Below are 25,785 nucleotides of genomic sequence, written 5' to 3' on the forward strand. Positions count from 1 at the left end.
TACCCTGTTTTTCTTTTGGTTCTTCTAATGAGTAGGCTCTGTGAACAAAGGTGGGTGTGAATTCTCCCACCATCTCATGCAAGGGAACACCCAGTGTAAACTGAGGTTATGCCTAGCAAAAGCAAGCCAGGGGGTTTTGAGTGCCAGAGTCTAGTGTTACCCAGTGTTAAGGAGAGCGGCTGAGTGTTGACACTGAGAGCTTGGAACCCATTCGTCCCATCTGTTCTGAGACAGAGGAGGAAAGACTGAGGCATCTTAGGCCAGGGTCGCCCTTTTCTCTGTTCACATCTCCCAGTCTGCAGTATGGGTGTCTCCTGGACAGAGGCTGGACTAAGGGTGGGATCCCAACACCTACCTGTGGCTCAGGCGTCTGCAGCTCCCACTTCCTCCTCTAGTTCTTCTCAGGGCCACCTTGTCCTCTTGTCTGTCCCTGTAGACTTGGGTCTAGGTACTCACAGTTCCATTTGCTTCCAAACTGTCTAATGCCCAATGCCACGATCCCTCAGAACACTTGGCTGGCCCTAAGAGCCATTTTGCATGTACAGTAAGGACAGGAGGGAGCCTGCTCTGGAAACCGTGTGTGCGTGTGCACATAGGGAGCATTTGTAAGCTCAGACCTGTCATCAGACAGATGGGGCAGCTATGGAGACCCTGTTTCTGCCGTTCCAGCCCTGTCCCAGCGTATACAGCTAAAGCGCTCCAAGGAGGAGCAAGGACAAGCTTGCAGTAAGAAGCCACAGTGTTCTAGACAAACAACTAAAGCCCGTCTGGGGTGCCAGCTTATAATGAAACCTTCTTGCAGACAGGACAGCACCCCAAACTCAATGCAAGCCTGGCACCATTTTCTCTGTTCTGTCAGAAAATTCAAGACTACAGGCTACAGTGGCTCAAGAAACAGGAAGTTGAACAAGTTTCTCCTAGCCCAGGCAGCCCACACCCAGATGCTGCTGTCAGCTGACAATCTGAGGATGGCCCCAGAGTGACCTCCTCCATGCACAGCCAATGAGGAATCAGCCTTCTCCCATCCTTCTGCATCAGGAACGTGGTCAGTGATCGTGTCCTTGGGGCCCAGCACGCTGTGCTTCTTGGCTAAGCAGCGGCCACAGAGCTCCCATCCAGTCCCAGGATAAAAGTGCAAGTATGTGGGGAGGGGCGTTTGTAAGCAGAGGTGAGGAGCAATGGGGCTTCTGACCTTGCTAGTGGGTGTGGAGAGCTCCACTGCAGCAAGGGAACCTTCTGAGTCCTCCTGACTTTCCATCAGCTGTGCATGCAGAGGTCACTGAAATCCTGGATGAGCTCCCAGGAAATTTAACGGGGTGCTGGTTCTTGTCTAAGGGATCGCTGAGCTCTTTCCCAGGGCTGAGCAAAAAAATTCAACATCTGGGAATGACAGAAGAGGCAGCTGCCAAGAAAGCAGAAGAACAGCTTTATCCCTTCAGGCTGAGAGGGGCCCTAAGTCTGGGGAGCCTGCCAATAGGACTGTAGGTTGAATGTTCCAGGCCTTCCTCGGTCCTCCCCGTTCCCTGCGCCTTCCTGTCTACTACATTTCCCCAACTCTTCCTCAGCGTGAACTACACATGAACGTAGGTGTTTACACGCCCCACAGAAAGACCATGCTGCTCTAATGCTCCTGCAGCATCCGCAACAAACCGTGCAACTGAAGGGAAAAGCACAGGGCAGCTAACATAGCAGTCATAATGCATGGAGAGATGGTGTGAACAGATATTTAAATGCCAACTAGGTTTAATATATTTATGAAAGATTACCCTCACAATCCTGAGTTGCACATACACACCCACCACATAGACAGCGGCATACCTATTTAAGAAACCGGAATGTGATGATTATGGATGGTCTGGTCCAAGGTATGCGAAAATCAACTGTGATACCCTTTCCAAAATGAGTCCACTAGCGGATGCTCCAATTCAGCAAGGTTGAAATGGGGCTAGGACAACCAGGTTTAATGCCCTGGGCAATCCTGATGAGAAAGCCGAGAAGCAAATTATAGGTTTTCCAAACAGAAGACGTCAGTCCCAAAGCTGGCTTAGCCATGGCACTGGCTACGTTTTAGCCTCTGTGGTCTGTGACTTGTGAGATAAGGACAATACGGATGCCATTCAGCATAAAAAAACACGAACAGCAAACTGGCTTAAACTATTTTCACCATGAAATTATACTTTCCCCCTTTTTTGCAACAGTCACAGAATATACAGATGCTTTGTTATTGTATTTTGAGTCACAATCTTGACAGTATAGGCACAATGAAAAAAGATAGACAAGTGGAATCCAGCTTTCCCGTAGATGGAAGACACCTGGCTAGACCTGCAGGATGCCACAGTCTGCGCTTTAATTAAGTTATTCTTCCATTGGTTTTTGAGACAGAGGCTCATGATATAGCCTGGGCTGAACTCCAACTGCCAGGTTAGGATTAACGTTCACACCATAAAATTTTAGCCCCAACTTTTCCTCTCTTCTTCAGTGGTCTTCTTATATGGTGAATATGATGTTTCTTTCTTTCTTTCTTTTTTTTTTTTTTTTTTAACCAACACATGGATATAGCTTACAGGATAATGCTCCTTAAATAACTGAAGACACGCTGTCTTAACCTTTCTCATTTAATCGACAAATAAATACAAGGACATTTTGTGCAAAACCACTGACAACATAGTAAACTTTAAGGAATTTATTCCAACTTCATTATACTTCTGGGAATGGGAAATATACATCATCCACTAGGAAAAGCTCATGGGTTTAAACTTAAATTTTCTCCATTTGCAGAAATATGTAAACCATTCCAATTGAATGAAGAAAATGTACAAAAATGTTCCTTTTGCTCCCAGAGTCCAAAATAAAGCCAAACGTTTCTATACGCTGAAGCATTTAACTCTAAATTCAGACCTCCAATCCTGTGAGACACTGCAGGCTGGTTAACATAGGGTGCCCATCTGGACACCCAGTCTGCCTGTCACTATTTTACCTATGCAAACACAGACATACTCGTTCCCACTGGAAGGACTTCAGGTAGCAAACACTGGTGACACATGCTGTATTAACTCCCAACGAGAATCAGAAAATGACCCACAATGAAAAACATGACTCTGAAGACGTCGTGCACAGTGGAGCTGGGGTCCAATAGTAGTGTTTTGAGTTACATGAGGCTTTTTCACAACATAGCACCTCTTTAAATGTCTAGTAAACACTTGGCAGTCACAGGGGTGGGAGCCCATGTCCCAGGGTTATGAGATTAACTGCAAGGTACCACTGCAAGACAAGCCCTGGGCCCCTGCACCAGGAACACGGCCGCTGCTGCACGTGCTCTAAGGACACTAGCGTGGTGCTGGGGCACAAGCCAGCAGGAAGGGCAGCATGGAGGACCCCTGCTTACAGCCTGCTGTTCCCTGCGCCTGCAGGACCAGAGCTACTCCTGAGCTGTGGAGAAGCGCTCACCGCGCCCCCTTAGGAGAGCCTGCTCTGCTCCTGCTCCAGGACAGTCGGCCCAGAAAACACTAGCCAGGCCAAACCATCTTGTAGAGTTTTGATGTAAAAGCCAATGTACTGAAACCCAGGAAATTGTGTTTTTCATGTAAATTTAGCAAAACTGTCATGCACTTTGGTGAGTTCACAAGCTGTACTCTTGGCCTGAGGAATCACTCTTTTTGTGCCGAGGTGAAGGAGTGGTCTTTGTTGGAGACGGGGAAGCGGTACCAGGAGAGTCAGTCCCTCCATCAGAGGTACTCGGTGAAGATGCCAGATAGGGAACCTTCTTTCTTCCAAGGAATCCTCCTGCCTCAAACCCCTTCTTCCGTAACTCCACTTTAGGTTCATTTTCATCCTCTGATGGCCGTTTCTTGGTCTCTGACAAACTTTCCATTGCTTTATGCACTTCCAACCCACCGTCTGACTCTTTCACACATCTTATTTCTGTGCCTGGGGACTTTCTCTCAGATATAGTGCATTCTCCTGCGGCCCCTTTCGCTTCAGCCTGGGGTGGACCTGGATGGCCATTTTCAGGGACAGCTCTCTCTGCGTTTCTGTTGAGATGCAGGGTCTGGAAGTCCCGGTAGCTGTGGAAACTCTCAGTCCTCCTCGCTCTGGCTAACAGAGGGCTCTCTCGGTAAGGCCGTGTGGCGCCGTAAGTGGCTGCTTCGTGGATGGTTTCGTGGTGTTGCAGCTGAAGGCTGAAAGACAGAGGTTAAAATGGCAGTTACGCTTTCACTTCAAGGTCTCAGGAGGGTATCTCGGCGTTACACCGCCAACTGAACCATCATTAAACCATGTAATGCACAACACTGTCCACACCGCTCTGTAAGAATACACTTGTCCAGCAGGCCACGTACATACAATTACCAACTTAGGTAATACCATGCGTACATTCACAATCAAGCAAAAAATAGGAATAGCAGGGAAAAAAGAAAGTAGTCTTTAAAGCCAATAAGGAATCAATATAATTCAATATTTAGTCCTTGGATTCTCAGAATTTGAATTTTTTTGTCTACATGATTGGAAAAGGCAGAGTATTGCATTGTACTAAGTATGCAATGCCTTGATATGAAATTGGACAAAATAATCTAACCACTTGTGATTAGCTCTAACCACAAGCAATAAGAACAAAAACTCCACAAGGCACCCAATTGGCATGTCATCTTCCTAATGCAAGGTGAGTACTGGTCACATGGCACTTCAGCTGCCAGCCATTTCCTGTAGTGGCTGGAATGATAGCTGAGTCCCCATAGTCTCAGGCATTTGAACACTTGGTCCCCAGTTGGTGATGCTGTTTGTGGAGGTTTAGGAGGCGTGGTTTGCTGGGGGAGGTGTGCCACTGGGGTAGGCCTTGGGAAGTTAAGGCCTTGCACCATTCCTGGTTCATTCTCTCTGCTCTAGGCTTGTAGTTCAGGACGCGAGTGGCCAGCTTCCTGTTCTAGCTGCCACGCCTCCCCACCATGATGGACTCTACGAGCTCTAGAATCTTAAGCTCAAATAAACTTCTTGCTTAAGTTATCATGGTTATAGTGTTTATCACAATAGAAACTAACTAATAATTTCCAAAGTCAGTTAAAAGGCAAAGGGGGAAAGGGTCAGGCCCAGTGGCAACAAGCAGGAAGGCTGGCTCTGCGCTATCCGCTCCCTGACCCACCTGGAGTTGGATTCTCGAAGGCGGCTATGCTGAAGCACAGAAGTGGCGGGACTGATGTTGGGGGTAGCACAGCGGGACGTGCTCAGATCACACTGGTCTAACAGCTTGAGTAGCTCTTCCTCAGTGGGGCCACCTGCATCTTAAGAGAGAAACACCCATTAAAATCCCAGCTTAGCCAGGCGCTATGGCGCATGCCTGGAATCCCAACACTTAGGAAAACAGAGGCAGGTGGATCTCTGTGAGTTCAAGGCCAGCCTGGTCTACAGAGTGAGTAGAAACAGCCAAGGCTAGACAGGTCAAAGGTCAGCTGGGACAAACATCCTACTATGTCCTCCCTACCCTTGTCCTCGCTCTTGTTGACCATATCCATAGCTGTGGTCAGGTCCCACATCTGGATGCTGCCGTTCGTGTGGCCGGTGAACAGGTAGCGCCGTGGCCGCGAGCCCATCCTGCTGGAGCCCTCACACTCTCTCACAGTGAATGAAGATATTGTGGTGCAGTCAACAGCCTGGATCTCACATATTCTGCAAGGACAAAGGGGTTGTAGATGAAAGGAAGCAATTACATACATTGTACAATTGAAACATCTCATTAATTTCTTATTTTCAAAGTTATACAAATGAATATGTATCTAAAATAGTTTTAAAATGGTCAAAGAAAGTTGACAGAAAGGTCAAGTCTTGTTTCTCCAAATGAGAGAAGCTTCTCATACATTAGTGTGTTCTCAGCTGAAACACAGAGATAGGATTTAGTCACAAGGAATGAACAAATCTTCAGAAAGAAGACAGAAAACAGAAAAGGAGAAAGAGGGAGGGAGGGTAAGACTGGGGGAGGGGGAGTAAAAATAAATAAAATAGGCTGAAATTGAAAAAATATCCCTATAATTTATGGACAACATTTTACAACATAAACTCACAAATTACAGGACTCGAGTGGGAAGTGAAGCAGCCCATCAGGACAAAAGGCCCAGGCAGCATGGGTGAGTGAGAGGGAGAAAGACAAGCCCAGTGGACAAGGCCAACAGTATAGTCAGTCCTGTTGGCACACACACTGGAGTCATCCTATCTGGAGTAAACTTACTACCTCACCGCGTATAAGGTCTGCCATGATCTCTTCTAAAGACATTAGCAGAATAAATCATGTCTCCTTTATTTCAGTTGGCAGAACTTTAAAGAAGGATTTATGTTATAAATATGTGTGAATCCCTGTTTGTATGCCTGGTGCCCCAGGAAGCCAGAAAAGAGCACTGGGTTCCCTGCAACCAGACTTATAGGTAGTTGTGAACTGCTTGCTATGGATGCTGGAAACTGAACCCCAGTTCTCTGCAAAAGCAGCAACCATCTCTCCAGTACCCAGTCACTAGTATCTTAAAAACTCAAATCAATCAACAAGATATTTTTGTTTGTTTGACAGAACAATCTTTTTTTTTCTTTTTCATTATTATTCATATAAGAATTAACATTTATTTCTATTTGTAAAGTGACTTTTTTTTTCAATCTGTATTTTTGGTATATTTCAAACATAAAATAAAACAATGTCACCATACGATTTGGCTGTGGTCTCCTGGCATGGGATAGAATCTTTATCTCTACAGGACTGCATTCTGACCTATTCACAGTCAACCCCTTACAGTCCGTCTCCCATGACCTTTTGGATGACAAAAGGATAAATTCTGCTGAGCAATGTATGCTTACTCTTTTTGTTACCACAGTTTCCCTCTAGATCCTAAATCCATCTTAGGCAGAAAACATTCTGAAAAACCACAGAAGAGGCTATTAAAATGGACAGTTATGAGACAGGACGTGTTAGTGCTAGAGTCAAGCATAATAAAACTATGGCAGCTTCTGCACTGAGCACATACAAACCACAATCCAAACTCTCAATTCATCTCGTAAAAAAAAAAAAAAAAAAAAAAAAAAAAGAAAAAAAACAAAACAAAATAAAATCTGTGGGCACATTAGTCAATTTCTAGAATTCAGTCATTAATTACTAATGACTATATGCAATCTCTGATAGAAATAAACCTATTGTCTCTCAGTTTATTCATTAAAATACTGTGTAACCAGAAACATGACAAAGAAAGATAAACAGGGAACTTTAAACACAACAACAACACCAACAAAGTTTAAAAGAAAAACCTGTCTGTTCAGTGACGACTACTAGGAAGTTTACTTGCTCATGCAGAAAAAGAAACAGCAAAACTAGGGACAATCATTTTCAATGTAAAACAAAATGACAGAGAAACTCATTTCCACAAGTGTCCAATGCAGTCAGGGGCTATGAGGACTTCTATTTTTTGTCACTTTACTATACAGCGTTCTCTCCAGACAATGGAACCATATTTTGTCAGGTACTAATGAGGTCACGTACATTGAATTTATATACCCAATAAAAGGCAGTATTCAAATCAGAATTTAGTGCATCTGTCTGCCATGAAATCCACTGTGGTCACCATTAAAGTTCGACACAAAGCATTGTCTCTGAAGACAGAAGCAGAAGAGTCCCAACAGTGCTCAGGGCCAGAGTTGAGCCCTGCCACGCAAGTGCAGAGCACAGTGGGACAGGACCTTCCTTGGGAGAAGGAGCACAAATGCAAAGTGAGCCACAGCTGTTACTCAGGACCTGCGGCAGGCAGAGTGACACAGGTCACATTGTCATCAGCCAAGGATAACGGCTTCCTTACTTTCCTTCTACATAGAGATGCTCAGGAGATACATAGAGGGCACTGTAACATCCCATCTTAGAGCTACAGGTAAGGTCCATAGTTCACACATGATGGGAAATGCTCTTTGCGTTTTCCTATGGTCCAGAGCCAGACGGTTCTCAGCGGCAGCTCACTGCTGAGCTTGACCTGGTGTCTAGTGTTAGCTAGCGCAGGGCTTGTGTCCAGTGAGCTCCTGCACTCTAACGAAGTGCACCTGTGGTCCTTCTGTGACGCGTTACCTTTTTCCAGTTGACGACAGCCTGACAAACAGCTTGTTGGTGATGGGCACAACTTTCTGGATAAACACTTGTTGATCGTCTCTTTCTCCAAAAGGCCCTGTGTCAGGGAAAAGGAATGGTTTCATTTTACAAAAGCACATTAATACTGATACTCCTCTTTCCAACACCTGTCAAGCCTGCTGCATGGCACAAGCCCTAAATCAATGCCATGCACAAGCATGCTGGCAAAAGTATGCCAGGCTGCATCAAGTTTTACAATAGAAATACATATTTCTTTTAAAAATATTCCTCTGTGTGTGTGTGTGTGTTTGTGTGTACATATGTTTATGTGTGTGTGTGTGTGTCTGTGCATCACTGTGCCACATGTGTGTACATACCCACAGGCCAGTAGAGGGCACTGGATCCCAAAGAGCTGCCCTGTGTGCATGCTGGGATCTGGGCTCGTGTCTTCCATCTCTTTAGTCCCACAATGCTTCCATATTGTATTTTGTGCACTAAAGACTATCACCTGAGGGTAACAGCTCCTTATGGATCCACAATACTGGTAACCAGAAGGACCCTTGGAGGATGTGCTTAGATTCTGATGGCTTAGAAAGGCTTGGTAGCATGTCCGATCCCTAGCCCCCAAAGGGGCACACAGCAAAACTTTCACTTGGCAAGCTCTTTTGTTGTTGCTGGTACGCTGGACAAACACCGAGTTCCTCCCTAGCCTTCACCGCACATGGCCCAGCCACACCCATCCACAAAGGAACAGTGGCATCTTCATCACAGGTAGAAGATGCTGACCCTGTGCCTTCTAGGTACAAGACAAGGAAAGTACCATCACTGTCCCCTTTTCACAGACCAACTGTCAGTATGCAGAGTGCACATGCTAACCAAACAACTCCAATTCCGTAATATTCCTGACTCTCCCCAACCTCAATTTTATTCTCAATAATTGTTAAAAGCAAAGGGAAAAAAAACATAAAAAGTTTCAATTATGCACAGCAATCAATCACAGCATTAGTTATAAACATAGCTGGTTAGCATTTGAAGACATTAAAGGAGGACATGCTGTCGAGAGAAAATCGTTTATCCCTTTAAACAGTGGAAAAGGTTTCAGTAATGTAATTTTGTGAATTCACGGCAGGTAGTAAGAGAACTACAGGGGTCGGGAACACACACAGACCTAAGCTCAGCGCCCAGAGTCCACAGGAAGTCCCAGCATGGCAGGCAGACAGGCTCACTGGCCAGCTACTCTAGACTACCTTGTGAGTGGCAGGCCAGGAGGGGAGCCTAGGTCAGCATCATGCTGAGGGCATCTTATAGCCACAACCATACCTACATGCACGTGCGTGTGTGCGCGTGAACACACACACACCAACCACCATCTGTGTCTTGACTTCTGTCTCTGAGGATAGCTACCTATGTCATTTCCGGAGGAGCAGCTACCATGGCTCTCTGTCTCCTCCAAGGACAGGATCTTGAAGGAGGCTAGGGGGGTGGAGCCTGGCTGAGTGGAGATCATCCCTCTGAACCGCGTCACTGTCCACGTGCGGACATGGTTGTTGTCAGCACACACTATGGAAGAGAACACAGTCTGTCACCACACCACCATAAAGTATATTTCTCCTACACTAAGCAGACCATAGTATGTCTGAAAAGGCAGATCGCATGTTCATCTTAAAGCTGTACTCAATCTCTATCTAGTTAACCAAAGTGAGAGAGCCGGGCCTGGGCAGGTGAGCGGCAGTGAAGACATTTGCCATCAAGCCTGGGGACCTGAGTTCCATCTCCGGGACCCACACGGTAAAAGATGAGAACTGCTCCATTCCTACAAGACAGAGAGTGCCTTGTGGTCAGGAACGCTTGCTTCTCTTGCAGCAGACCAGAATTTGGTCCCAGCACCCATATTAGACAACTCACAACTGCTTGTAACTCCAGCTCCGGGGGACCTGACACCACCCTCTTGGTCTCCAAGGGTAGCCACACATGGCATGACACAGACATTCCCATGAAAAAACTTTAAGCAGATGTGGTGGCGCACACCTTTAATCCCAGAACTTGGAAGGCAGAAGCAATCATCTCTGTGAGCTCTAGGCTGGCCTGGGCTACATGGTGAGTTCCAGGAACAGCCAGGAATCTCCCCACATAGGCAACCAACAACAATAATTAAAGGGTTTAGTGAAAAGACTTTAAAAACCTGGTTGGGAGTATGTTTATTTAACGCACACAGAATCTAGTGTGACTATGAATGAGTTATTTGAAAAGTGTTTGTCATCAGTTCTCAGTCACTCCTGGCTTATGCTATTTAGTGTTTGAGTAATATAAAACACTTTTCTCTCAAACTTAAAAAAACTTTTCTACATTTATATTTTATAAGCTTTGCTTTGGTTTTATTGTGTGTTAATTTCTGACTTCTCAGAATGCTATTAATGCCCATATGGTGCATTACTTCCTAAGCTCCACATTTATGTTCTTAATGGGCATGCTTATTGAAAAGACATAGCCTAAAATATTAAATCCTCCAGGCAATGAGTGTACTTTTTGCTTGCTTTAACAAGGAAAAAATAAATTAATTTGCCATTTGTAATGATTTTAGAAAACGTCTGTAAGTTCTAGGAATGAAAAACTTCTATGCGAACATTGCAGTCCCTACTGTATACAGAATAACCATGGCTGACACCGGCAAATGACTCCAGGGCACTTTTTAGTAGTATGCAATAAACTCCTCAGTTCTCAGAACTACAGCAAAGTATAGGAGGCACGGGTAAGGTGGTTACCCAGTCTCATGGGAAACGGCCTGGTGATTTCACCAAGTTTAGCAGGACTGAGAAGACAAATAACTGAAGTGATCCTGGATGATCCAAGTGGCGATGACAAAACCTTGTTCATACACCATCCTGTAAAGCCATTTTAGACACTAGAATGTATACCACAGAAAAAGCACACAGCTGCATTTATGCAGACAGCCACCAGAGGGCAGAAAAGCTGAGAACACAGAACATTCCAGACTTGTGCTTAAACTAAATCCAGGCCCACATGTATCATTCCATGTTGAAATATAAATTATACTAGGCACTGCTTAGGCATCACACCCTATGTTACCATAGCCACCAACAGCAGTTATGAGGATCTCAGAGCATTGCCATCTAACCAGCATAGCACAGCTAAGAGTTTAAGGTGTCATAGGACCAAACTGCATAGAGCATTTTCCAGATCTTTCTGCAAAGAGCTATACTCAAGTGCTGAGAGTAGAGAAGACACTACTACTGTGGAGCTAATTTTATAGGAGACAGATAATAGACAAAAAGCAATCACATGGCAAGCCTGTGAAGAACAGAAGACTCTAGCAGACGTTAGTTTTACACAGACTGGGAGACCTTACTGAGGAAGTGTGTGAGAGCCTGAAGGACAGGGAAGTGTGTAAAAGCCTGAAGGATGGTGGGAAGGTGTGTGAGAGCGTGAAGGATGGTGGGGAAGTGAGAGCCTGAGGACAGTGAGGAAGTGTGTGAGAGCCTGAGGGACAGTGAGGAAGTGTGTGAGAGCCTGAGGGACGGTGAGGAAGTGTGTGAGAGCCTGAGGGACGGTGAGGAAGTGTGTGAGAGCCTGAGGACGGTGAGGAAGTGTGTGAGAGCCTGAGGACGGTGAGGAAGTGTGTGAGAGCCTGAGGGATGGTGAGGAAGTGTGTGAGAGCCTGAGGATGGTGAGGAAGTGTGTGAGAGCCTGAGGGATGGTGAGGAAGTGTGTGAGAGCCTGAGGGACGGTGAGGAAGTGTGTGAGAGCCTGAGGGACGGTGAGGAAGTGTGTGAGAGCCTGAGGATGGTGAGGAAGTGTGTGAGAGCCTGAGGATGGTGAGGAAGTGTGTGAGAGCCTGAGGGACGGTGAGGAAGTGTGTGAGAGCCTGAGGGACGGTGAGGAAGTGTGTGAGAGCCTGAGGGATGGTGAGGAAGTGTGTGAGAGCCTGAGGATGGTGAGGAAGTGTGTGAGAGCCTGAGGGATGGTGAGGAAGTGTGTGAGAGCCTGAGGGACGGTGAGGAAGTGTGTGAGAGCCTGAGGATGGTGAGGAAGTGTGTGAGAGCCTGAGGACGGTGAGGAAGTGTGTGAGAGCCTGAGGGACGGTGAGGAAGTGTGTGAGAGCCTGAGGGATGGTGAGGAAGTGTGTGAGAGCCTGAGGATGGTGAGGAAGTGTGTGAGAGCCTGAGGGATGGTGAGGAAGTGTGTGAGAGCCTGAGGGACGGTGAGGAAGTGTGTGAGAGCCTGAGGATGGTGAGGAAGTGTGTGAGAGCCTGAGGGACGGTGAGGAAGTGTGTGAGAGCCTGAGGGACGGTGAGGAAGTGTGTGAGAGCCTGAGGATGGTGAGGAAGTGTGTGAGAGCCTGAGGATGGTGAGGAAGTGTGTGAGAGCCTGAGGACAGTGAGGAAGTGTGTGAGAGCCTGAGGGATGGTGAGGAAGTGTGTGAGAGCCTGAGGATGGTGAGGAAGTGTGTGAGAGCCTGAGGGACGGTAAGGAAGTGCATGAGAGCCTGAGGGACAGTAAGGAAGTGTGTGAGAGCCTGAGGGACGGTGAGGAAGTGTGTGAGAGCCTGAGGGACAGTAAGGAAGTGTGTGAGAGCCTGAGGGATGGTGAGGAAGTGTGTGAGAGCCTGAGGATGGTGAGGAAGTGTGTGAGAGCCTGAGGGATGGTGAGGAAGTGTGTGAGAGCCTGAGGACGGTGAGGAAGTGTGTGAGAGCCTGAGGGACGGTGAGGAAGTGTGTGAGAGCTTGAGGACAGTGCAACTAAACAAGTATGTGGAAACCCAAACATGTCAAACAAAATGAACAGAGCAGTAAAAGTCTGAGGCACTTCTACAAACTAGAGAAGCTGGTGGCTCAGAGTATAGGATCCAAAGAAAGCAGGCTGGCACCGGGGCACAGTCGCCACGTACTTCATCAGCTCCATTCTTAAAGTTCTTTGACCATAGGGAACTGTAAATAAACAAAATGCTACTTTCTTCACACAGTTTTATACTATTATGAATTATAAACATTTTGTAAGGTAACCAACTATCAAAATATACATCTAAGTCTACAACTTTAGCTTAAAACTGAAGATAAGTGGGGCTGGAGAGATGGCTCAGTGGTTAAGAGCTCTGGCTGCTCTTCCAAAGGTCCTGAGTTCAATTCCCAGCAACTACATGGTGGCTCACAACCATCTGTAATGTGATCCGATGCCCTCTTCTGGTGTGTAGGTGTACAAGCAGGCAGGGTACTGTATACATAATAAATACATCTTTAAAAAAACAAAAACAAAAAACCCCAAGATAACCAAGTACATTTATATTGAAGTTCAAACTAATTTTGAAAAAGAAAAATCTACTTGGCAGTGATCTGACATGCACCCTGAGATGAGATCTGCCAAGAAGGAAACCCTAGAGAACAAACAGAAGCAGGTCCAGCATTTCCAAAGCTATGTGCAGCACATCCAGGCCACATCGCAGCCACTCCTCCAGTTACTCAAGGCACAGCAAAGCACACCCCTACAGTCCACCCACCCAAACAGACGGCGCGAGTGTCACGGAGACGCGAGGGCATCCTACTGTACCTGAGACCAGGTGCTTCTCTGATAGCATAATCTTTGTCACAGGGCTGCGGTGAACTGTGAATGTCTGGAAGAGCTGAGGCCCTGACCCAACTGTCTCTGGGTGCTGTACAATCACTCGCACAGCTCCAGAGCTCGTACCGTAGGCGATCTCAATCCAGTTCCCGCTGACACCTAGGAGCCAAAGGAAAGCCGTACTGTGAGGCCTCCCTGTGATGATGGACGGAGGCCTGGTAGGAGTCAGAGCGTGTGACCAAACCACTCAGGAAACACATCTGAAGACTGCTCAGCCATCACAAAGTCTGTACTGCCTTTATGCATCTTTCTTAGCCCGGCCCTCCTGCACCATCTTAGGCTTTGCTGTGGCAATTACACACTAATTCTATGGCTCCTCATGTCTACCTGCCTCTGCTCCTTACTGACAGAAAATGACTCTCCTTTCAGAATGCCTGAGACACGGTACCAACTCAATACTGATTTAGAGAACTAATAACCCTGGCGTGCTAGGCCCACCCACCACTGAAACGCCATCCTCACACAGTGTTCCATGGACTTGTGCTTGGAGTGGCCTTGGCTTTTACTTCCCAGTGACCCTCCGCTAACAGTCTCAGCAGCACACAGTGGGACAGCACACCACTTGCATGCTCACACACTGAAGGCATGCTGCTTCTTCCAGTACACGCTGGCTCAGCTGTAGCTTTGCACTGCTTTCCTTTTCTCCTTTTATTTATATGTATGACTGTTTTGCCTGCACAAAGCTCTGTGCACCAGCCACACGCCTGCAACCTCTGGAACCAGAAGACAGTGTTGGAGCTCCTGGAACTGATGCTAAAACCAGCTGTGATGTGCCATGTTGGTTCTATGGACAGAACTGGAGTCCTCTGGAAGAGCAGCAAGGGCTGAGGCTGAGCCATTCCTCACGCCCTTGGAGCTTTTCTCAAACTGGTGCCACATCCCAGCACAAATCAAAAGACCGGCAGGTACTTGCTGGCCTGCATTCTACCAAGCTTCGCAGGTAGAGAACAGTGGGCTTTCCTCCCCGTTCACCTGGAAAGCCCACCAAAGGGAATGAGCCCAGAGCAGGCACTCCAGCCAATCGGAGACGCCGTTCTCATGCTTCCAAGTCTTCCCAACGTGGAGAAGAGCTGTGATTTCTAAAACCTTCCCAGTTTTGTGTCTAATTGTAAATTAGATTGGGGGAACCCATACTTCATTATACTCATTCTTAAAAAAAAAGTAGTAATTACATATTTTAAATTCTGCTTTCCATATAGTGTGTCACAACATCTTATCTCTACCACTGAAAGCAGCCAAGGACAATGGACAGAACTAAAGACAAAAGAGAGGGGGAGGGAGGAATGTAGGGAGGGAGAGAGAGAGAGAGAGGGAAGGAAGGAGAGGGAGGGCTAGCGTGAGTAACAACCCATGGTTTTTATGGTTCAGTTTTGACTACAACTTCTGGCATTTCACCATGCACTAAAATTCTTTTGTGCTGATGATTATCTTGTTTAATGAATTCAGGACACAGATGCCATGTGTGAGCAGCAGGTCAAGCACAGGGTCTGTCCCCAGGCACATGTTTACACGCTAGTGTTTCTCAGCATTCCTTCATTACAGGGCATCTTCTAGAACAGTAAACTCATAAATACACAGTCTTAAGACTCCCCAAGGCCGGCCATGTACTGACTTGTTTTGGGGGTGAGGTAAACACTCAGTGCAGTGATGGCATCATTGGAAGGGTCGTGATAGAGCTCAGTGACGAGGAGGTCGTTATCCTTCATCCGTAAAGGGAACTTCTGCATGTCTGAGGACAGGAACACACCTAGTCAGAACTACGGAGGGTGAGGTGTCCGGGCCTCATGAGTAAAGCTCGCTCGGCACTCACCTATGTAATATATCGATCCGTTGTTGCATCCCAGGAGAAGGAAGGAGCCAGCAGTGTCGTAACTGGTGATTGGAACAACATCCTGCACCTGATGTGGAGAGACGACTGCTGCTAGGAAGCAAGCATCATTTCTACTTCCTGTGTCAGCTTCCTCAGTGCTCTGATTCTTTTGGGCATCCCATTAGTCAATTTTACGAAGGCCAGGACAATGAACTGTCTTTAAACCCCAGGGGACTGAGAAGCCCTCACGCAGCTCTGAGGACACGTGCTTTAGCTGCGTTCCTCGGCAGCCCCTTAAGGCAGAGGCCTTGCCTCCTCGTGCTGCATGGAGTCCTGCGTCCCAGCCCCTGGACTAGAAGGTCAAGGCAGCCCTCGCCCTCCTCCTATCACACTCATATAGAATAAAGTGCTGAAGCCACAGAGTGAATAATCAGAGCTAGTGGACAGCACAGGTGATCTCCAGATGGAGTGCGGCTGCTTGACACCCTGTTGCAGTCTCTCACGTGGACAGTGTCCTGGTTTCCCTGTCCTTACTAACAGTTCTTCTAGGAACTGGCAGAGGCAAGGCTCCCATGTACCTAGGTTTCCAGGGCATCTCTTCAAAGCAACCAGTCTGCTTTGTAAGCAAGTATGGAAATCCAAAGGACTTAAGTTACCATACAACTAATAACAACAACAACGGCAAGGGAACAACAGAACAAAGTAGCAGTGGCAAGAAACAGGGTTAAACTGCCTCTCTGTCGTCAGGTCAAGTGCGTGCATGTGAAATCCCTAACAACACCATGAAGCCGTGCATACAAAAGGCTAAGACAGGCACCCAGCAATTAACTCTGCTCCAAGGAGCAAGCATACCCCATGCTTGCTCTCCAGCAAGGCAAGGCCTACTCGTGATCTGCTTCGTGTGCTCACTGCGCGTGCTACAGCTTATCTAACAAGGCATTCGCTGAACACTCAAGGAGCCTGTACACCTCTGACAGAGGAAAAAACTAAAAGACAACTCTGCGAGCTGTATAGTGTAACCACAGGGGAGGGGAGGGCGCGCCCTCTCAGCAGAGGCTGGGAGAGAAGCAGAGAGCGAGAGGGCTCTAGGAACCGACATCAGGGAAAGTGCCCTCCAGAACAAGAGCAGGGCAGAGCCTAGGTCCACTCTAGGCACGAACAGGCACTGTTCACAAGCAGGGCCCTCTGCTCTGTGTCAGTCTTTCCAGCTTCACAGTCGTGCACTAGGAAAATCTCTACAGAGAATGCCAGCATCTCAGCTTCTTTTTTTTTTTTTTAATTTTTTTATTAATTTATTCTTGTTACATCTCAATGGTTATCCCATCCCTTGTATCCTCCCATTCTTCCCTCCCTCCCATTTTCCCCTTACTCCCCTCCCCTATGACTGTGACTGAGGGGGATTTCCTCCCCCTGTATATGCTCATAGGGTATCAAGTCTCTTTTTGGTAGCCTGCTATCCTTCCTCTGAGTGCCACCAGGTCTCCCCCTCCAGCGGACATGGTCAATTATGAGGCACCAGAGTACGTGTGGCAGCGTCACACTCGGCAGGTAATGGAAGTAAAGCTGTCTGAGAGTGAAGGCAGCACTGCCTGCTGCTCACTCACGCTCTGCCCAGCTGGCCACACCTCTCTAGCTCTAGCACTCCAAGAGAATTTCCATCTTACACGAGGGTCTCGGCAACAGGAAGCAGGACAGGTCAGGCCCTGGACTTCGCTGTTTGGAGCTACTTTTTGCTGTAAGACTGGTAGCAGCTTGAGCTACTAAGGCTCGTCTCAGGAAAACGCAGCCATCTGCTCAGCAGGACAACGGGCTCTGTGGTAAGCTAACTCTAGAAACCCTCCCCTCCTCAGTCCAGACTACTTTAAGGCCACAGGTGTTTACTTGGCATCTTCAAACTCAGCCTCCACTGCAGAGTCACAGGCCAGCTTATCACTGAAGCCACTTAACTGCGGGGTCTCTGCCCCTCACAATGACACATGAAGCATTCTCCGACCCTCTGAGAGGCAAACAGTGTGTGATATACTATGGCTTTCCAGAACAAAAGTCCACACTATTCTGCACGTTTTGTTTAAGTCTATCTTTTTAGTGTAAGTCTAAATTTAAACTCAAAGAACTTGGGAAATGATGCTTATATGGTGCTATTTTCTGCTTTATTGCTTAGGATGAGCTACTATTGACGACACATATAAATGCTGTATGACTAGCCTTTGTACATCAGGGTGTGTATGTGTCCTATGCTGTATCAGAAGGGAGAGATTAAATTAAAAGGGAATGAGAAATAAAACCCAATTTCTTATCTCAACTAGATTGGTTTTTATAACGTTTCATCAACATTTATGACGGCAGAGCTGAATGCTGATAGAAAATCTGAACTTTACAATGTTTGTAAGGTTACATACAGATGCAAGGCTTAGTGGCTCCTCTGTCTAGCAATTCAAACCCATCCTGATGGTACACTTCCAGGGCTCAGGGGCTGCCCTGTGCACTTCCTCTGCTATTTGTGGCCAGAATGTTGCTAAAGGCCAACTCAGGACCTTTAGCAGGACCAGCTGCAATCTGGAAGCCAGCCTTTAGTCAGAGCTGTCTGTTGAGATCTGCAGACAACTCTGAGGCTTCACAGTCGACCATCTCCACAATGCACTAGAGAGAAATCCAGCTGAGTTATAAGGCTCATTTGCTGCGCAGATGCACAACTTTCCCAGGGCCTTTCTGAAATGTGCAACAAATCCACCTGTCAGATGTGGTCTTCAGCCATGCACACGCCGGCAGGAAGAATCAGCTGACACACAGACAAAACACTCAAGGCTAAGACCCACACGAGCTCACCAGCATGAGTCTCTGGATCTCAGAGCTATTAAAACTTTTATGCGTTGTTCTGCCAACAGTGAAAGGCTAGGACAATATAGAAGCTGCTCCTTCCAGGTCATGGTCCAGCGTCCCCATGCGTAGACAGCAGCTCCACTCTAACACTGTGACTGCAAGAGCACAACTCTCACAACTCACAACCCTCTCCGCAGGGCAGCACCAGGGCAGCACAGGGCAGCACCAGCAGAAGAATCCTAACAACTGTGGGCCTCGGTTAGCTCCATCTCCGTCAGCGCCTCCCCACTGACAATCCTACAGTGAGTGCCTTTGCTCCACCTATCATAACACCTTTTAAGCAAACCTGATCTCTGTATCTTTGGAATTCAAACAAGTTTCCCAGACTACAATACCTTAACTGAGGTTCATGCCGTGTTGCCAGCTCCCCAGGTCCTCAGTCCTAAGAACTCAGGCCTGTTCCTCCAGAACTCCATGTCAGTCCTGTCACATATCCTCCCCTACCCCCCCCCCCCCCCCCCCCCCCCCCGGCATGCTACTTTTAAATCAACCTTTCACCTCTGCTGAGTACTTGTCACCTGGCTCAGCTACCTGTATCCTACTTTCTATCCTTGATGCCTGCACATCCACACAGATGCCCCTAGGGTTCCCACTCATCACTATACACGCTAGGTTCATACCAATACCTCAACATACCCAAACCTTGCATGCACACATATACAAGATGAAGCATTGGCAGGTCACCTCCGTGCACTTCATCATCTCTAGACGACCAAGCATTGCCTAATGTGAACACTATGCAATCAGCTGGGATCTGTACTGTTTAGGAAGTATAAGAAAGATGTCAATCCTGTTTTGGAATTTCCTCAGTCCAGCTGGCTGAGTCCATGGAGGTGAAACCCAGGGATAAGGAAAGCTGGCTGCATTTTCAAGTCAGCACAACAAGAGATTAAGGAGCCTGCAGTGTGGGAGTTTCTCCAACGCTAAAGCCGGAGCCACTCACTGCCACTTTCTTCCCAATGCCTTTTAAGTATCAATCTGCTGACGACGTTCCTTCCAGTCCCGACATCCCTGTATCTTTGCCTGCCTTCCCAGAGCTTGCCTGTTATCTTGGTTACAAGAATCTTGCCATTTTTGCATTTTCTCAGCCCATGGCACAGTGCATTCACCTGAATGAAACTCACCCTCAACCAAGCCAACACTATGCTTTCTTTTCCCTTGCTCCATCCTGTTCTCAGTACTAATGGACCACTGGGCACATGACAAGTAGACGGCTCACAGCCCCTACGGTCCTCGGTAATACACACTCCCTCACCATCTGTCCCTGAGAGGAAGGGTCTAGTCACCCTGTCTAGCTGTGCTCTGCCTCCCACACCCTTCCCTTCTGGAGACAGAGCCACCTCCATCCTTCCAGGCCACAGCGCTTTCCCTGCAGCTCCCCTCTTCGCTACAACATGCTCCAGCTTCTCCTGCCCAAGAAAACAAAACAAACAAACAAGCAAACAAAAAAAAAAAAGTGCGCAGTCCTTGAAGTGTAGTTAACTTAGAAGGAGACAAACAAAACAAAAACAAAAACACTGAAAATCTTTCCTGATCTCACGTTAGTACTTCTAGAGCCCTTCAAGTTCCCCCTTTTCTTCAGAGTCAGCTGTCAGCCATCTTTTCATTCTTGTCTCACTGTCCTTAAGGCCTGGAAGGTGTTTAGCTGACTCCTTACTGTCTCTCAACAGCCCATCCATGTCCAGACTCACCATGCTTCAAGAAATGATGCTTTCTTCAATTCCTATGCACACAGCATGATTCTTAAAAATCTCAGGGAAATAGGGGGCAGGGAGCCTGAAGACTTAGTTTAAAATTATCACTTATAAATAAACTCTCTTTAAAACAGAAGAGATTCTATGTAGGAACAAGTCTCCCATGGGGCACACTTACCACTGGCAGGAACTCTATTAGGAAGGGGCACAGTCGCCATGGAACTGTTCTCACTTCTGCAATGAGTGTTACTCGAGACTTACCTGCCAGTGCTGCGTGACAGCATTCCATACTCCCACTTTCCCTGTGTGACTTGTGGCCACCAACTGGTTCCCAATAAAGAAGAGAGCATCTACAGGAACACCAAGGCTGAACACACCTGAGATGGCAAAGCAAACAGGGACATTAATAAAGCACCATCTTCCTAGCCAGTCACATCCTAGTTTAAAGCACCACCTCCAGCATTACCGACGTAAGTCTACCGATCGTGCGCCATGTTCACTGGGGACCAGAAAGAGGGCAGAACCTGTCACTTCGTAAGCCGTTAGGAACACCTAATGCAGAGCTAGCCTGCTCATGGACTAGGTCTTGGGGAACCACTGACCAAAGACATATGTAGACATAAGTTAACAGAAGGCCATAAAGTACTGTTTTGAGTACATTAATTGACTAGGAACTGCATAAAGCAAGAGGATTTCTAGAAGAGATGGGTTTTAACAAGATTTACAGCTCAGAAGAGCAAAGTGTGTTCAACTCTAATGCAACAAGAGACAACAGACGAATGTGCAGGGACGATAATATTTGGAGGGATAAAGGAGACGGGTAAAGGGCTGAGGGAAAAAGCCCATGAGTTGGGTTTTCACAGGTCTACAGCTGTGTGTCATCAAGCTGGAGAAGGAGAGAGGGTAAGCTAGAACTATGAGGAAAAGGAGGTGGGGTTACAGGAATCCACCCTAAGGCATGAGGCAGACTCCTAGGCTCCCGGGGAGGGGGCACGTGGAGCCGTGCGCTGGCCTGTCTCCAGCGTCTGCGCAGGAAGCCTGCCTCAGATTTACATCATTGGTCACACTCCTGTTCTTCATACGCCATCTATGAAGAGCTCAAGCCAAATGACTCAGTCATCATTTTCACTGTGAAAATTCTGTGATCAAACTCTGACATTGAAACATCTTACTTAAGAAACATCTTCTGGAAATGTCTTTTAATCCATTAATTCATGAAACTGAGTCCAAGACATAAATCCTGTTTTACTTGGACCATTACTAAACCATTTCAAAGACATACCTATGTGCCAATGTGAAAAGTTTTTTTCAACAGTTAGCTCATGAGACCTTAAAAGAACTCAGGGGGAAACAAAGTGTGTTTTAAAAGCACAAGCCTAAAAATATGGCTGTCTCTCCTGGGCATCGTGGCAGAATTGGGCATCTTCTTTTAGTGTATGTAAGAGCAGAGGCAACGTGCTCAAGCTTCTAAGCTCTACAGCAATCCTGAAGAAAAACATGGGGGTCAGTGAGATGGCTTAGCAGGTAAAGTTGGGCAGTGCTAGCCTGGCTATATGAGCTAGAGCCACAAAACCTACAGTGGAAAGAGAAAACCAACTCCCAAAAGATGCGCCCCACCTCAGACACAGCCTGGCACATGCTCACACCTATACCCACTCCCCACCTCAGACGCGGCCTGACACATGCTCACACTTATACTCACTCATACCCACATTGTTTTAAATGTCAGAAATAAAGCAGTAAGGAAGATGACATAAATGGACAAAGCCAAAACTCAGAAGAAAACACATTTAAGTGTCTGTATAAATACATATTTACATAACAGACACATGACTGCAACACCTGCCAACCAGCACAGAGCAAAGTAAGCTATAAGAGACACAAACCACCACTACTGCCCTTTAATAAAAACAGGTAAAGGAATCAACTGTACTTCACAGCAGAAGGTAGTAATTCTATATTATACACAATTATTTACATAGCAGTACTATGGTTCTGAGGCAGAGCAACTTTAAAAGCAACTAAAGTCAACTTCACTCAATCCTGCGGCAGAAATTAAAGCAAGCCAATTTCCTCTAGAGAAGGGCGAGGTTCTGGGAAATCAGGGTGACAGTGTGAATGGTCTCCGGAATTCAGAGTGTCACTCCAGCTTAGGCTCAAGGACCCTGACCACTGTCGGCAGGGCAACGGCACGAGCCCTGGCCAGCTGTACCTCATACAGGACTGCTGCACCCTAGTCTGTCCTAGGGCGGGGTCCAGAGTCGGGAGAACCTATCATGGATCCACCAGCCCAACAGTGTTCTCTGGGTGATGCTGTCAAATTCTGAAGAACGACAAATGGCCACCTTTACAGGGCATGAACAAACTGCTACAGGACCAGCTCCTGCAGCTGCTCACCATCATGCTAGCCTCTGGACACAAGCTGAGGAGTAAAATCTCCACTCATGGTGCACTTGAAAGGAGGTTCACAACTAACTTTCTGTTAGCTACCAGCTGTCTCAGGTATCTATTGCTGCAATGCAATAAGTAAGTACCACAACCAAAAACTACCTGTGGAGGAAAGGGTTTTTCACCGTACAGCCTGCGGTCTGACACCCAGGGAAGGTGCAGCAGGCATCTGGGGGCAGGAGCGGATACAGAGGCCCTGGAAGAACACTGCTTACTGGCTTGTGCTCATCGCTTGCTCGGCATGCTTCTTAAATACCCTGGATCCCCTGCCCAGGGGTGGCATACCTGTAGTGACTTGGATCCTTCATAGCAATCATCAATCAAGAAAATGCACCACAGGCTTGCCCAAAGACCAATCTGGGGGGATCTTTTTCCTAACTAAGGCTCTCTCTTAACAAATGACTTTAGCTTGTGTCAGCTGACATAAAACTAGCCAGCACAGCAGTATGTTTTAAATGTTAAAATTTATTTTCTAACAAACCAAAAGGGGAAGGTTACACTGTCAACCATGGAAATGGTAGTCAATTATTCAACACTTTAAAACACTGACAGCAAAACTGGACAAAATACAAGGTGGCACTTTTAGGCAATGTGTAAGAGGCAGCAGAGCACTCAGGCTACAGGCAGCTCTCTTGCCCTGCTTCTGGGGTTCCCATTACCAACAGAGATGAGCACAGCACTATGCAGGGGTGTGGGGGAGGCACAGGGGCTTCACTGAGGACACCCCAGGTGTGCATGAAAGGGTGCTGTGGAATGGCGGGAAGTCCCAGGGGCCACAAGTAATTAAGGTGCTTCTAACTCAGACTGGCATGTCTGGCTAAAGACCTTCAACACTCACTGAGAGGAAAGGAAGGAAGGAGGGAGGGAGGGAGGGAGGGAGAAAAACACAGATTTGGTATTTGGCATACTGTTCCCCAAAATAAACAAAACAAGCCTAATTCAAAGAAAGCATCAGCTACAGAAATTCAAAGTTTCAAGTGAAAATTAGTATTCTGAAGCGCTCAGCTGACATGAGTGTGACTACTTCCTAACAGAGCCAGGTGTGTGACCAGTGCTGACTCTAAGGCCTGGATGTATTAAAGCTGGATGGTGAATGGTTATCAGTGTTTCCAAAATCTGCCTAACTCAGCATCCAACATTTTCCATTGATCAGCACAGGTGTTAAACTCAGGTCTGAACTTCATTATAGCAGAGTTAGAAAAGTTTCACAAATCTGGTACAGGATTCAAGAGAAAGAGCCACAGTTACCTGAAAATATTATTTTAAAATGTTTTAACAACTGCTTATCTGTTTCAGGCCACCCTGTCTTTACATATGTCAATGTATCACAGCAAAGTACAGAAATAGAATTAGAAGTTACAAAAACATCACTACAAGGATGTGGAGGGTCAAGTTCAGAACAGTGCTTGCTACAACTGCATGAAGGCCCAAGGCCAGATCCCCAGCATACACCTGAAAACAGAGAAAAAGTCTTGCATGCCTATGACCTAGCCTTAGTGGTAGGCTGGGAGCAGAGACAGTGGGTTTGTTTGTTGGTCAGCCCAGGAAAACCCAGCAAGCTCCAAGTCAATAAAGGACTGCCTCAAGGGATTACGGCACAGAGTGGCAGAGCAGGACACCCACATCCTTCTGTGACTCCACAGATGGGCATATGGGAACGTACACTCACATATACATATGCACGCATGCATACACAACACACATGGGTGTATAGACACAAAATAAAAGTTTAAAAAGACATCATCAAGAGCTACAAACTATAACCAACATCACTTGTCTCAAAAATATTTTTTGAAAACATCTCTCTTCATTAACATGATTTGAATTACAATGCAATGAGCTCAGTACTGCTATTTTTATAACAGTAAGTATAAAAAACTTCAAGCTTAATTTCTAATAAGGTAAATTGCACCAGATAACAACCTATACAAACACTTTCTGGTCTTGACTAAAAAAGTCTGAAAACTTTGGCTACAGAAGCAAGAGAGCATGCGCTATTTACCCACCCAGAGTGTGAGTGCAGGGAAGAGCTACCACCAGATGAAACAGACAACAACAGCTTCTGTCCAGCATCTAGGCTCTTTGAGAGCGTACTGGACCACAGGCCTCCCTCCTGAAGCATCAGTGTTTCCTCTAGCTCATCCTCCTGCACTGAGCTCCATGATCCCTGGGCCCCAGGGATCACACTTACAGCCAATCTCTCCTAACTGACATGGACACAGTTGGCCAAACACAAGGTAAGAGTCTTCCTACCGATCTCACTTCCACTCCCTCCATCCTGAACGCTCCACAGGATGATGCTGCTCTCTGAGGCAACGGCCACCATTTTGTCCTTGTCCCCATGAGGGCCTCCAACCACTTTTGCATTTAAAGCCACACGTTCAATGGTCCAGTCCAGATATGGGCTTGTGAACACTTGCTGCCAGCCTGAAGACTCCTTGATTCTGTTAGGAGGAGACATGTGAAACAAGCTTAGTGTGGGTGAGAAGGAGAACAGACATGGACACAGCAAGGACGACAGACCCACCCTTGTCTGTCTGTACGCATTGAAAGGACCTGTTGGTAAATCACCTTCCAAGGCAGCATCAGCCTTGAGTTACATTTGCATACACAGCACACACGTGACCACAAAAAAAGGACTAGAACACTGTAATTCCCGGTAAGAGTTAAATTTTGTAAAATGCTTTAAAAACTAAGATGGCTGTATTTCTCAAATTTTCCCACAAAGCTACTACTGTCATTCCGTATGGACAATGATGGCCAACATCAGTCAGAATTTTAGATGGAATTTGTATTTTCCTTGTAAGCAATCACATTAATGGTGTCACTGATGTGACATGGCAGGAACTGAAGTCTCTGCACCTTGGATGACATCACATCATAACCCTAAACACCTCAGAGCAAACGCACAGTGGAGCTGAGGTCTTCTCTGAAGACTGGCTTACGCACTTCACGGGGCCACTGATTACCCAATGAGCACGTGCTCCACCTTCCACAGTAACTGGACATTCTGCTTTTGTTCCCCTCCTCCTCTTCTTCTTTCTCCCCTCCCCTGCCTCTCTCTGAGACAAGGTCTTTCTTTGTTCCTGAGGCTTGCCTGAAGCAGATCCCACTGTGTAGCCCAGGCTGCTCTCCAACTCAATCCTTTTGGCGCAGACTCTCAAGAGATGAGATTACAGATTTGTACCACTATGTCTGGCTCCCATTTCTAATAGACTTATCTGTCCTATGTGAACTTGGGT

The 25,785-nt window shown here is 46.8% G+C and overlaps 1 protein-coding gene across 3 annotated transcripts in view; it reads right to left on the reverse strand.

Moving 5' to 3' along the window:
• Positions 1-3,541: 3,541 nt before the first annotated feature.
• Positions 3,542-25,785, reverse strand: part of Kctd3 (potassium channel tetramerization domain containing 3) — a 37,656-nt gene continuing 15,412 nt past the window's right edge. Inside the window, exons 9-18 of one of the 3 annotated variants that reach the window (XM_051148117.1) lie at positions 24,797-24,987; positions 20,357-20,472; positions 15,522-15,609; positions 15,324-15,440; positions 13,640-13,810; positions 9,482-9,637; positions 8,078-8,174; positions 5,474-5,658; positions 5,135-5,267; positions 3,542-4,178 (exon numbers count right to left, since the gene is read on the reverse strand). In XM_051148117.1, coding sequence (XP_051004074.1) covers positions 3,620-4,178; positions 5,135-5,267; positions 5,474-5,658; positions 8,078-8,174; positions 9,482-9,637; positions 13,640-13,810; positions 15,324-15,440; positions 15,522-15,609; positions 20,357-20,472; positions 24,797-24,987 — 1,813 coding nt within the window. In that variant the 3' untranslated portion in view covers positions 3,542-3,619. Of the gene's footprint in view, positions 4,179-5,134; positions 5,274-5,473; positions 5,659-8,077; positions 8,175-9,481; positions 9,638-13,639; positions 13,811-15,323; positions 15,441-15,521; positions 15,610-20,356; positions 20,473-24,796; positions 24,988-25,785 lie in introns of all 3 variants that reach the window. The other 2 variants (XM_051148116.1, XM_051148118.1) reach the window with 2 other exon arrangements.

Source organism: Acomys russatus, chromosome 6 (assembly GCF_903995435.1).
Source record: "Acomys russatus chromosome 6, mAcoRus1.1, whole genome shotgun sequence".
Classification (NCBI taxonomy): Eukaryota; Metazoa; Chordata; class Mammalia; order Rodentia; family Muridae; genus Acomys; species Acomys russatus.